This window comes from Micropterus dolomieu, linkage group LG07 (genome assembly GCF_021292245.1).
Source record: "Micropterus dolomieu isolate WLL.071019.BEF.003 ecotype Adirondacks linkage group LG07, ASM2129224v1, whole genome shotgun sequence".
Classification (NCBI taxonomy): Eukaryota; Metazoa; Chordata; class Actinopteri; order Centrarchiformes; family Centrarchidae; genus Micropterus; species Micropterus dolomieu.
Window position 1 is genome coordinate 3,506,920 of NC_060156.1, and position 14,696 is coordinate 3,521,615.

The following is a 14,696-nucleotide window of genomic DNA, read 5'->3' on the forward strand; positions in this document are numbered from 1 at the left end:
GTAAGCATTAAAAGCGCTCTAATCGTTATCAGAACATATTGTAATTACAGCAAGTCTTTAAAGGTGTTTTTCCACACGGGAAAATAAATCATTTTCAGTCAAACATCTATTAAAAACTCCCTAAATGCAGCCAGTTGCCAATTAGTAACTTTTGATCCCTTTTTGATTAGACCTGCCTACCACTGCCTTGTTCTATAATTCCCTGTACTCAAATGCTGTTTTCTTTCAGAGGTGTGGACCTGCATGCAAGAGGAGTACTTTTGACCTGCGTGTTGACAAATCTTGGAAGCAGATGGGCAATTCTCTCCAGACTACCGGTAATTCACTCCACTTGATGGTATTTACAGGGGGCTTTGCATATTCTGCACGGATTCCTGTCACTACAACTATCAAAGCTTCACATGGCCTTTCAGAGTTAACAATAGCATTGTGGCCCCTGCACAGGCATTCTCCCACAGGATATGTTATGTATATCATGGGGTAAATAAATTGTGAGTAGATGTTCAGAGACTACCGCAATCACAGGTGAAAAACTACTTTAATTCTTGTAAAACTGAACTGAACTGACTGAAAGTGGTACTTAGGGAGACACGAATATTAACATTTTGGCTTCAACTTGTTTTTAATGCGGATGAATAAAATGGCAAAAAGACATGAGTGAATTTTTGGCCAAAGTCTGAAAGTGCACCTATTAAAGATAACACAGACTTCGCTCATTTATCTTAAGTGATGCAAGCCAAATATTACAGGCAGAATGCCACCAATGGTTTGCCTGTGATAATTACACAAAATGTTGAATACACAGTCAACTGCGCTGGATGAATATAAAAACCTCTCCAATTTGTTAGAGAAAAGTTGGCTTTCCACGTTCATTTGCACGTGTAGAAACTTAATTAATGAAGCACCAGCTTTCCCATGTAGGTAAATTACCATCCTAACGAGATCTCAACCACCACATTGCTTATTTATTAGGATCTGGCTATTTGATTAAAAAAACCTCAAAGCTGCACTGTTCAATAGCTTCATATTAAAATGGATCAAGTTATTACGAGTTAGTGAATGGCTTTGCTCGTAGTGAGAGAATTATCAGCCTGCTCTGCAGTTCCCCTCAGCTGTATGTGTTTTAGCATCTTTCAGCTCACTGTTTTGGTTCATTTGTCTATCGCTCAGCATTGTTTCCAACATCAGCACATTTATCAACTAAAGCCTGCATTCTGTCACCAGAGACAGAAGCAGCTAAATGGAATTCAGCCATCATTAATTGTATTATTTACACATGTGCTTTTCTTCCTGTGACATGTCAAAATGTCTGATGTGACAGAGGGCTCTTTCTGTGAAGACCACATCTATAGTGTGTCATGGGGGACATTCATAGTGAATTATAATGCATTTGTTATTACTATATAAATATTCATAAAACATTATGTGGCTAAATGAATTATAAGTTCTTACGCATGCTCTTGACTAGCTATAAACTAGAGGTTGACTAATGTTTTACATTGTCTGTACTCATGTTGTAGTTGTTTTTTAAACAAAAATAATAATAGACCTCACAATGTGTACCTTGGCCAGACAGAACTGAGAATTTATCATAGCTGTGTACTATGAAGTTACACTTGAATATTTTGAATACCAAAGGAAATGTCATTTACAAAGCTAAGTACTGTTTGACAGTACAACCGTGGGAGCCAGCATGGAGACTGGAAGTATACCAGATACCCAGGAGACCCATTCTCAAGATCGCCAGAAAGCGTTTCAAGGACCAGCTTCTTCCTATCATACTGCGCCATGTTAGAAGGGGATCGTGCATTGTGACTGATGACTGAAGAGCTTACAGAGCTCTATGGACATGATCATCCTGCTGTCTGCCACGAGATACATTTTGGAGATCCTGCACACAGAATTCAGAGAGAGCAACAAACTTGTTTTAGTTGATGTGATGTTCGGGGTCACATATGAAATCGGACTACAAAGCTTTTGAAATAACGTTCGAGGGTTACTGAGTGGGAGTACTGACTTGGAAGATCTCATATAAATTGCATTCTTGGCCGCATCATTCATGATATGAGGAAATTTAATACTCGTGAGTGTCTTTGATATTGCTGAATTATTTCAAAACCCAATGAACCACAGGGCGGCTACAGTGCATCTCCAGGTCTCCATGCTCTGTTCCAAATCACAATAATAGACACTCACATTTTTAAAATCAATGTGTGTGTGTTGGTGTGCGTGTGTGTGTGTGTGTTTGAAGGGGGGTTGTAATGGGTCTAACTATTACAGTGACTGCATACCGCATTGTCGACGGCTTGTTAGAACACCACGACTCATTGCTTCCATCCCATAGTGAAAATAAAGACATGTCTTTTGACGTTTTCTTACTTTGAATATATCATGGAGGTTTTATTCCTTAAGGTTACATTCCTAAAGTAATTCTCTGAATTTTGGCGTCATACATACTAATCACTAAATGCATGAAAAGTCATTACACTTTACTACCACCAACAATGAAACATCACGGAGCATGCATTATTTCAGATATTATTTAGATCAGTCAACCTGGTGTTTATAACTGGGCAAGAACACCCATAACACACTTACAATTAATTATAAGTCACATAATGTTTTATGACTATGACTTGAAATAGTGCATCAGAAAGCATTATTTATGTTTATGATTGCAGTCATAAAGCATTATGAATGCATTTTAATTCACTATGAATGCCCCCATAACACACCGCAGATGTGGTCACATAGTTACCAAAGAGCCTCTCACTCCTTTACTCATTACCTAAGGTTTTATTTGAACATGAAAAATAATTAATTATCAATCCCGCAATATGGTGTCTGGTGATCTGATGAAAACAACTCAGAGAATTCACAGTTCAGTCATCACTTAGCTCACATTACTTTGGCACTTCCTATGTGTAGATCACAGGTTCCCATATCCAAACATAGCACCCATGTATTTGGCTAATTTGAAAAAGATAGATCGAGTAAAGAAGTGGGAACAAATGCTCTTTTCTGTTGTAGTTTCACTGATATATGACTCATACATTAAGTGCTTTCACAAATCCTGCCTGGTGCAGCTTTACACATTACATTTATCCCAGTGACACGCTGGGTTCACCAAAGGCATCCCGAGACCGAGTGTATTGCTGCACTCACAATATAACAAAGATTAACTTAGTGTCAAGATCATTTTGGGATTCTGTGTTCTGCCTCAGTGAATCCTTCAATGGCAGTTGTTCATAGCCTTCCACAGATGCAAACCAAACAGAATGACAATCTTTGTGAAACCGACATTCCCCCCCCCCCCACTATTTTATTCCGTGGAACAGAATCTCATTCAGTACTCGTTCAAAGGCAGCAGTGCTTAAACTGGTCCCGCATTCCCATTTTCATGACACTACTGCCCATAATTATCTGTGCCTTAGCACTGAAGTGACACTGAAATCTTCTCCGAACTGTTTTTAAGCCTGCCTTCTTCTTCCTGGACTGAAAACTGTCACACATTAGTGTTGCTGTTAAAGTGCATGATATACTGAAAGGAGTGGATAATTAAGTCGTGTGCCATTACTGTGTTTTATTATTATTATTGAAAGGGGTTTATCTTTTTTCACGATGCACCATGTGTCGCTTGTTCTGTTTTATTAATTCTAATTGACGTGGTGTGTGTACTGTTGTGTGTGTGTGTGTGTGTGTGTGTGCATTGTTCTGAGTATATGCACTTAAGCCTTCTCAAGGCATGTTGGATAAAAGCCTTCATCGAAATGCATATGAGAGTCTGTCAGGAAGCGGGGTGGTAGGCAAGTGTGTATTTGGACAGGATGTGTACCATTATCTGTCATTACCAGCAAATCCTCACCACCACCAACAGCAGCACAAAATGATCCTCCAGCACAATGCAATGCATATGGTACTGAGACAGTCTATCCGATACCGCACCAGGGTGAATCAGGCAAATTAACATATTAAAACAGCTGAGGTCATTCATCACTACTATTGACATTTGCTCCAAATTCTAAAGACTGAAATGGTGTCTTTAAAAAAAGTAGACTATGACTGAAATCCCATGAAAGATCATTTTTAAAGAATGTAAATACAAAAGATGCTTAAAGTAATGACAACAACCTAATATTATAGACAATGGTCTTGTTTGTGTTTTAACTAAGCTTCTTAATTAGCCTACTGTTATAATCAAATTCATTTTAAAAATCTTGATATCCAAAGGAGGTCCCTGTTGGTTGCAACTGTAAATGTATCATACAGGAATCTACTGCCAACTACCTGTCACTACATAAAATCTCTCTGATGCTTGTAATGTATCGTGGACTTGTTTCCCCACTCTTTATATTAACATGTCATCAAAGTATAGCCTACTGGTGCTCAGTTTTAGGTTGCAAACAGCAGTCATGAGTCAATATTGACGCGTGGCTGTTATGAGCCATAATATCAATACTGCTATTGCCCGCGAGTGTGTGGAATCGGCTTGGAGCTATTTTAAGGGTTCAGTCTTGGACAGGCGACAGGGGAAATATATGGCGGCTCAGTCGGCTGATTTACAAAGGGAGGCGAGGCTCTCTGCTCTGCAGCCCGGTTCGCTCCTTTCATCGCTTTGGGCACCGAAGAGGGGGAAAAGCAAGTTTACAGCTCGGTGGCCTATAAAATAAACGACTACACTGCTATTTAAAGTAACACTTGATGAAACGACTAGAATGCCAAAAATAAGCCAATAAAACTAGATTCATCATTTTCGGCGAGATTTAGCCTATTCCAGAATTTGGCTGATTAAAGCCAATGCTGAAACTGAGCAGCACACCCAGGAGTTGACCAGAACCTTTAATGTTCAAGTTACACGACTTAATGCGCGTATCTGTAGCCTAAAACTAAACAGCGTTGGCACTGTTATTGTGGCGCACATCGCGTTATTCTGCTGAAAATCTTCCCAATCATTCTCTGATACATTTCTCCTTAAAATGACCCTTTCTGTTGCTGTTTTCACTTTGTCACGCGAATCGAAATCATCGACCCCTTGCCTGCCAAGTGATTATTCAGACATGATCGGCGGCGGATGCCTCGCTGCCGTGCTCCCAGACTCAACCAGGCTAAATGCACATCAAGCAATCTCAAACTCTGCATCCTCTCATCACAGGGCTTTGCGGTGTTCACCACCCGCAGCCCGTGCTCCACAGCACCAACACCAAACCCCGGCATGCTTGCTGGATAAACACACAAACCCACAATAACAAGAATGAGGCGTCTGTTATAAGAGCTCTTCTAAACTTTGAATCGGTCCTCTAATGATGCTCAGTCCTAGTGGTTTACTGGTCGTGTGTGCTTAACTTGGGCGATGGGCGCACATCTAGATAAAAACACAAAAAGCGGGATGCAACTGTGCCCTCTTTAACATGACTCTCACCGGAGCAGTTCCAGCCGGTCGGCGTCTGGCAGTCGCTGAGGGAGGAGGGGAAGGCGCGCAGCTGCTCCACAGGTAAAGTGGCGAGGAACGAGACGAGGGTGATCCTGAGCCAGCCTCCCGCCGTCCCGCTCCACTGGCGCAGCCGTCGGGACTCCTCGAGCGGTGCCTGCGCCGCCACAGAGAGACCCATATCTCACTGGCCCCGGCAGCACAGGCGAGGTGGGAAAGAGACGCGCACCGACAACTCCAATCCCGGCAGGTTCAACGGGGCGCCTAGAGACCGACAGCAGACCATTTTCCGAGCGAGACCGTGCGCCCCATGTAGCAGTGCCCCGTGTAGACTGACCAAATGGGTTCCGCCCGATCCAGTGGAGGCTGCTGCAATAAGAGGAGGACTGGGGTGGTGGTGGCGGCGGCGGAGGGAGGGGGTGGGGGTGACTGCCGAGGGTTGGAGAGCGATGGAGGAGGTTGTGCGAGATGGAGTCGGGTGGAAAAGTTAGCCAGGCGGGCAAGAAGACTTGCGAGAAGAGGAGGATGCTCAAAGATGAAAGGGGGGAGGAAAGATGGTTAAGAGGTAAAAAGGGGGTGATACAAATGGAAACTGTAAAACTGAGAGGATGTAGCCAGAGTATCCCACGGACAGGGTTTGGAGACGACGGCAGCTGCGTGATAGTATCCACGGGTGAAACGAGCAGCTCTCCTGCACGAGCGGCGCGGTCCTCCCGTTTACTTTGTATGTGCGGTGTGTTCAGAGTCACAGCGAGTTGGTGTTTGGCCTCTCTCTCTCTCTCTCTCTCTCTCTCTCTCTCGCTCTCTCACCAGCAGCTGGTTCCCACCTTGGTTATAATCACGTGGAGTATGATCCGAAGAGGGAGGGGGGGGGGGGGGGGGGGGGGGGGGTTTCTCCTCCGTAATGATTGGAATATCTTACTGGTGGAATAGGCAAAGGAGAGGAAGACAAAATGAGAAAGATTTTAAAAAATGAAAAGAAAAGAAAGACAGAGTGCTCCAGGTCCATAGTGCAGGGTTCAGTTGGCGATGCATGCTCACACCACGGATAGGCAGTACAGAGGAGGATGCACTGTCTTTATAATTGGCCGTGGAGCATTTAAAAAGTCTCCAGGAATCGATTCGTTCAGCCTGGCCTTGGATAATTGCTCCGCTTTGAAACGACACTGACGATATTCCTGGGTCTCTGCCTCCAGGCAATGCAAAAAGACCTCAATATTACTAATATACTTTTGGACATATGTTACTGCTGTCAGGCGGGGCGGGATGCAGCTAGTAATTGGCATGTTTGGCCAAGAAAGCCCTAGAAAGCCTCTGCGCAACAGAGGTCAAGTCCAACATCAGGCTGCGTACACTCACCCTTTTTGAACCAAGGAAATTAGCAGCCATATGCATGAAAAAGCTCTTAAATAGAGGAAATAAAAGGGTTGCTGTTAAGGCCTGTCAGATGGTTGACCTCATGATATTAAGGAAGCAAAGCTGCAGTTGCCTGTAAACAAATAAACCTTTTATTGCTTTTCACATAATTAAAGATCAATATCTTCACTCATCCATGCTATTTTCATGGCAGTACAGTAGTTTATTTGCACATTAGGATAGCCATAAATGTGGTAAAACATCATGTGACACTTTGGTTATATGTATCCTTACTTCTGATATTGTCTAAGAATCTAACAAAGCATATAGTCATATGAAAGGCACTGAATTATCACCCAGCCCTGCAGTTCTACAGAAGACTCCTTTAAGTTCATTGTTTTGGTCTTACATTTTTAGGCCTACTTTAGTGTGAGTGAGCTTATGAGGAGTCTCTTCAACTCCCGCAGGCAGCCATTTCCTGTAAAAACCCACTGTACTCTTCCTGCCCAGCAACAAACAGGAAACAGACACAGTGACAGAACGGCAGCTGAATACAGTCAAGCATCTAGCAGCAAAACACATGTATTTTTTTCAGGTGTTGGTGGAAACAAAAACAGAGATTAAAGTAGAGCGAGCCACTGACTAGAAACACAAGATATATGCTAATGTTGCATTGTTAACTGACTTTTTGGCCACTTGGGGGCCGCGGAAAACAAGACAGATTTATTATCACCTTTTAGGTTCTAATTGCAAACTCATTAGCAAGCATAAAAAGTCATCATAAAACAAACAGTTGAAAAATGCTCCATAAAGCTGAGAGGAACTGCAAAGTGTAGAGCTAATTCTCTGTACCTTCTTATTCTATATATATATATATATATATATATATATATATATATATATATATATATATGTGGCGACTTTTTGAGCAATGTTGGGCAATATGGGCAATCTTGCTAGTGGCAAGTCTGACTAAGTTTTGAACGGATAGCGGCGGTGCGGTGCGGGTGGCGGAGTGGTAGGGGAAGGGGGGGAAGGGGATTACAGTAGTAATCTTGACTCACTACCACTGACAGCAATGTTGCCCTGCACGATTGCTCTGAAAGTTGCTCTGTGTATTATCAGCTTAAGACTTGATTTATCCCCTGGTGGAAACTCACAATCTCCTCCACACCTTCACCAGCTGCAACATTAAAGTTGCTGTGTTAAAACTGTGCTAAGAGTTTTTTTTTGAAGATACAAATATAAATTTAATGATTGGTTAGCTGTGGCCCAGATGTTGGAACAGGCTGGCCGTTAATCAAAGAGTTGGTGGTTTAATCACCAACTTCTCCTGTCCACTCACTGAAGAGTCCTTGAGCAAGACACTGAATCCCAAATTGCTCCCATTTTGCACGTATGTGGGGCAAAAATGTAATTTTCTTTTGACAAAAGCACCTACCAAATGAATATGACATTTAAAATGATTACAATGCAAAGACATGTAATCTTTGTTGGTTAATTTGGCAGCAACAGAAGTTGACTGAATATGTATAGTGTGAGCCTACAAGTGTGACAAGGAAGAAGAAAACAAGGCTAACTAGCAGAATAGTGGTGGGGTAACTGGCTCCCATTGTACTGGTGCTAATTTGGAATTCAAAGCAAGGCTTTTCTCTTTGCTTCCAGCAGTCTTCATTTGTCCACTGAAGCATTTTGGCATACTGTACATTCTCTGCTTTCCAGGCAACCTTGTGTATAATCTGGTGTGTGAAATGGGAGTACAATAAGAGAAAAAGAAGTAAAATATGACAGTTTTAGTGTAATGGCATTTGAGAAGGTGGTTAAACAATTTCTCTGCAGGCAATAGAGTCCTTCATATGAAGTGTTTGCTTTTTTTCAGTAGCACAGCTGTGGAGAGGAAGCTTTAGTCCTTGCTTACATCAGTGACACCTGTAACACAGTTGCTAAACTTACTTTCACTTTGAGTCCTCCTAAGTCTTGGCAGAACGGAAAAAAAGCCATTTGCCAGCATTCTGTTTTTGAGCACTCACCAGCAGGGCCAAACTGGCCAGTTTGTAGCAGCTTTCGTGGCGGGCAGTTTCAGCCATTTTGGCTGATGCAACACATTGCAAATGAAAGAAAAAAAATCTCAACAACTGGGGGCTGTGACACTGCAAGACTAGCACAGTTGAGTGGCCCTTGAGTAGTTGGGGGTGGAAAAAGCTATCACATGGCCATGGGTCATGATCAGACTGTTTAGCACATGGTCATAACTCAGCTGCTTTCAATACAGTTTATTTAACACAAGGTCATGGCTGTGGTCGTTGGCTGGTCTGCAAAGATCCAGGGGCGTATTTTATTCCCAGTCTATCCTTGCTCACCAAAAGCGCTGGCAGCTGTTTTGCTTGTGTATGTGCAGTGGCCAGTCACCACCATAATGTGATTTATAAAATGAAAGGCTGACTTAAGGTAGGCGTGGGTTTGTTTTATAGGGTTTTATTTTACTGGCAGAGGATGTAAACAACGTGCCAGTTTAGCGCTTAGATACCAGCCTAGGCTGTAGGGGTGAGTCAAAAAGCCAAGAGGAATCTTTGAAGAGTCTCCAGTGTGACTCAAAAGATTTGGACCACTGTGACAGCATCTGGTCCCGCTGGCTTCTACCACAGGCATCACTGAAGTGATGTCACACACAAAAGCACACTTTTCCAGGCTCAGAGGAAGCTTCACAAACATAACATCTTAATGAATAAACAGTCATTACACCCTAAATAATAAGATATCATCCAAGATGTCCGATCAATAGTTTTAAAGCTATATTTTTCATAATGGTTTTCTAGGCCACTCTGGGTTTTTATTTTGTCGCAGTACTGTAGATTTCCAGTGGAACAAGGGCAGCAAGGGTGACTTTGGGTACATCCCATCCCTTATTATAGGGCTGAACGATCAATCATTTTCCAATCGAAACTGCGATTTGAAAGAACACGATTAGCTAATCGTGAAGACGGCAATTAAAATGTAGGTTAATTATACAGCGCATCTGACACGTTTTATACAGTCATGCAGTTACAGATTTATTCCGTTGTCATGTGTGACAGACCTGCTCGCCAATCACAAGCATACACCTCCTGTTACGGTGCTACTCACCAATCAGAGTGGGCACAGGGTGTGCAACAAACAACACTAGAGGAAAATGTGGGATAATGGCGCCAGCTGAACCGACACAGGTAACTGAAGTGTTTCAGCAGCGGAGCGTTTACCTGCCCTATGTTGTTAATGTGTTGTTAATTTGTCATTTTGTGAACAGGTCTCTGTGCGCCCGTTCCGCTCCGCTCTGCAGGCTAACGTTGCATATCCACATGGAGCATTTTAGAATAAGAGCGTTTTACCTGTCTGATTTTGCTGACTTGTTCAGAATTAGTTAATTTGTTCAGTTGTCCTTGATTTTTGTGCTTCTGCCATGGTTAAGTAGGCTATACGTAGTTAAATTGTTTCTTTCGTTTCGTCCACCAACAAAAGAACCACAAACAACTTTTGTCATTCATTAGGAAGATTTTTCTTTTCATGATCTTTTATTTCCCCTATTAACTTTTATTATGCATACTGTTACAGTCAGAGAGTCTGAGAGTCTGTCTGTTAGCAATAAACACTTAATTTATCATCCATTCCATTCAGTCACATGTGAGGCTCATAATTCCTGAGCATCGGTTTTGATAAGGGTTCATATATAATCATTTCCTATGTTCAAAGACGCAAGTGAGGGCAACGTGGATGCCATTAAGAGACTTGGGATATACCCTTGTCTAAGCCTTGCTAGGCTGCTATAATAATATTCATGAGAATTCTTTTAGCATGAGCCTGGCCCTTGTGATAACTGGTGCAACTTGCTGCTGACCAAACAAAGCCAGTTTCAGGTTTGCTTTGTTAAAATAGCATTACTAATTCAAGAGAGACATGTACCAACCTAGCTAAAACGATGACAAATGGGTTAATAACAACACTGGTGGCAGCCATGGAGTTTGCCTCTGGCTAACACAGTAGTTTTGCCCCATCAGCATTGGGTTGCGTATTGACTAGAGTAATTCTAAGTGATTTTTAGGCCAGTTGATGGTTGACCTATCAATGATTTGTCACACACAATGTTTCATCCTGGCTCAAGGTTAGTGGTATCCCACTTGCTAGAAGCTAAACCATCCATCTTCCTAGGTTTGCAGACAGTTGTCTCTTTTTCTGAAAAACTGTAGCAGCAAAGCACATCTTTAGTGGTGAATAGCTTTGTTGCTTTTACTAAAATGTCATTGTTATCAGAAATAGGAAAGTGATCAGTCCTGCCTTGATGAGTAAATTTGTAGCAAATCCTGATTTGTCCTGGCCCTCATTCTTGTCCCTGCAGGCAACAACAGAACATTTGGTGTGTCTGGTCTTGCCACTTCTGGGAGTAGAGATTCACCTTGGCAGTTGGCCAATACTGTCTGTAGCCCGGCACAGTATTTTTTCAAGCAGGACACTAAAGGAATTGGGGTTTTCTCATATTACATTACTTGGGTTTATGGGAATGTGACTTATACAGAGCTTGAAATATAACAAAAATTTGTCAGGACAGGAAATAGATGCAAAAACTACAAAATGTCATAATGACATTCATGCGGTGCGCAGCATAGTTCGTTTGGAAAACGTGTTTGTGTTTATCTTATTTACACCGTAACTAGAACCCTGCTGGACTATCTAACTGTACAATCCATAAAAATGAACACACATGCAATACAACATGTATACCTGTATCAATAATTTTGTAAATATCCACTTTTTAAAAATTGATGGAGACAATAGCCTACTGTAATAATACTTTTACTTTATTCACTGTATAAACACAGATTACACAGTTAGAAAAGAAGCTGGCAGCAGTGACTGATTTGCATGATCCACAACATTTTTTAAAAGTCTGAATGCATGGGTCTTGGCATGTTCCATCAAAATATTTACTACTATCAATATTTGTACATCTAAATCACGCAAAGTAGGATATGCCAACGGTGGTTGTGGTGAGGAGTAGTATCTTCATTAGGTGATAACTGTTTAAATAACCGTGTGTTTTAAATATGTCACTGCTCCAAAACAGCAGATTCAAACTATCAACTCGTTATGAATCCTGAAGCTGCTTCAATCAGCTATGTTGAAGCAGGGAGAGATTAAATCATGCAGGACAGGGGGAAACTTTCTCCAGGAAAGAGTACAAAACACTGTCGTAGTACATAAACTTCAATTCAACTAAGATCAATTTGTACAGCCAGCAAAGTCTTTGCACACTTTTTAACGAAAAGCTACACAGAACGGTCTAAACGATATCATTTTATCTTCTTTTAAACAAATAACTAACCTGAGCGTCGTCAACATGTTAAGACAAATGCAAACCTATGCTCTTGCAAAATGCTTTACAAAAAATGAACACACTGTAGCTACATACAGTCTATGAGTAGCTTACGTTATCCAAATGGGAAAAAAAGCTAATCCTGCTACTTCAGGAGCTAACGCTAGCCACTGTTGGGGTAGCCTAACGTTACCTATGTAGAACGACAAATATACACACGTGTAACATTCTGTAATTTGTGTGATTTAGATGTACAATATTGACAGCGGTGGCTATTGACGGCAAACATATACCAAGAGCAATGCATTCTGACTTTACTCAATATTTTGGATAATGCTAACCAGTCACCTACCACTGTCGCGATGTGTAGAGTAGCGAAACAACTGAGAATGCATCACGTTACGTCCTGTGGGGATGTAAAAAACTGACCGGCCTGACAGAGGAGGTGGCCTGACAGTGGAGGTCTGCAGTTGGACCCCTCTCCTTATTTTACACACGGTTAGGATTTGGTTTTGTGCATACCTGTCCAAGACATGCATGGTTTGAGCTTTCTGACCAAGAAAGGCCAGGAGTGTAAAATCATCTTCACTTTAAATGAAGTCGTCAAGAGAATTTGGTCTGGTCCATGTAGGTGGCTCATTACAGAGTGATGCCAGCCATGCTTGAGTCAATCTTTGTTCAAAACTTTGATCAATCTTTGTTCAAAACGCACATGGTTTTGCAGAGTGTGAAATGAACTACCATCTTGGCTTTGTATTAGCTTTAACTTAAGGGCCAGACAGTTGCTCTCTGCTATCCCTCACAACGCCAGTAACAAAACTAGATGTGTGTAAAGGTCAGCACAGAACAGATTTGTTATAGCTGAGTTTCCTTTTGATTCATCCAAGAAGACTGGTGAGTGATGGTTTGCAGAATTTACAAGTGGCTCAAACTTTAACCCGACTGCAACAGAATACACTTTGCACTGCAGCTAAACAGTAATTTCCTCTTCTTTCTGTGACTCATTTATCTCTGCATTAGTCTGACTGAATACCTGGTCTGGTATCAGTGACGCCCATGCAGGCGTTGTGAGGAGGAGGTCGGCCTAAACGCAGCCTAGCCCCAGGCTAAAGGCTAATTACATTTCTGACTTGGTGAAATGTACACCGAATCCTGAGAGAGCATTCTGGAATAACACTCAACCCTGTATCAGATATCTGATGATTGATTTTTACCTCATAATTACTCTAATGTATTAATAAATCATCCATTTCTTTTGTAAATCAAGGGGCTGACAATGTCATGGGAAAAATTTGCTGGTGTACATTACCCATGCCAAAAGTTGAAAGGTTAGAGTGCATGTAGAGGCGTATGGTATATTAGTGTGTCAGCATGTTATGGTGATTGCAAAGATGCATTTTCACAACATAATTCTGGGCTCTTGGAAGCAGCTTCTTGTGTATGTGTGCAAGCCAAGCCTTTGTCAAATCAGCTTTTGTTTCAGCACATACTGATTACAGTCGTCACTCTCTCTCATGTGTGAGTTTCACTGATTGTGTAGCTGTGGTATTCTGAAACTATGATTAACTCCAAGTTCTTGAGAAGAGATTCGGCTTCCATGTGCAGACCTTCTGTTCCAGACATTGTCATCATTTTCATCATCATCATCGTCATCACCTCAAGCATCATTACTCATCATAATCATCACGTTTATTGTCATTTGCCTTCGACCTCCTCAGTCATTCTTTTTCTACAGGCCCTCTCTGGCCACAATATCTTTCATCGTCGAGTTGTTCATCCAAAAGACTTGCCGGATGACAATAACACAGCACATTTGGAAAAATTGGTATTTGTCCACCAACAACAGCAATTATTACCGTTATTACAGTATTATTATTACTGGAATTGAAATAAACTATTCTGTACATGCCAGCATACAATAAGTGTGTGTATCTATGTGTGTTTCTTGGTCTCAAGACCAGTCTTAAGACCACTTTTTGATGGTCTTGGTCTCGTCTCGGACTCGACGTTCGTGACGTTCGTCGTTCCACATTTTATTGTGTGTCATTTAATGTGGGTAACTGGTCTTGGTTTTGATTCAGTCTCACCCTCCCTCGGTCTTGGTCTCAACTTGGTTTCAGCCACTAAAAGTCTTGGTCTTGACTTGGTCTCGGTTTGGGCAGTCTTGACTACAACTCAATCTTTCAGGTTAGGGAAAGTCTGTGGTTTTGGTTAAATGTTAATAAATTAAGCACGTTGGGTTTCGTGGTTCAAGTCACTTATTCAAACTATGGGCAAGACCACAAGCAAGACCACAACCTTAACCAAGTGCAGAAGTGCCAAAACATAACGTAATGTATAAACATAATCTGTAGCAGACAGGGTTTGTTGTGTGACAATGTGAAAGGGGTTGCTGGTAGTGATGCACCTACAGAGGATATTTCACCTGAATCTGCGGCTCCCCTCGGCTTTACAGAGCTTTATAGAGTATCAGCTCATTGTTTAGCTGTCTGGACCGCTACTTTTCTGTTTTTCCATCAGGTATTGGTAGAGACCAAAAACAGAACTAACGGAGAGTGAATATTGGAC

At 41.7% G+C, this 14,696-nt stretch overlaps 1 protein-coding gene across 2 annotated transcripts in view; it reads right to left on the reverse strand.

Annotated features, from left to right (window-relative positions):
- Nucleotides 1-6,145, reverse strand: part of tmeff2a (transmembrane protein with EGF-like and two follistatin-like domains 2a) — a 104,845-nt gene extending 98,700 nt beyond the window's left edge. For both annotated transcript variants that reach the window (XM_046053842.1, XM_046053841.1), the window contains exon 1: nt 5,420-6,145. In XM_046053842.1, coding sequence (XP_045909798.1) covers nt 5,420-5,609 — 190 coding nt within the window. In that variant the 5' untranslated portion in view covers nt 5,610-6,145. The remainder of the gene's footprint in view (nt 1-5,419) is intronic.
- Between the last annotated feature and the right edge of the window lie 8,551 nt (nt 6,146-14,696).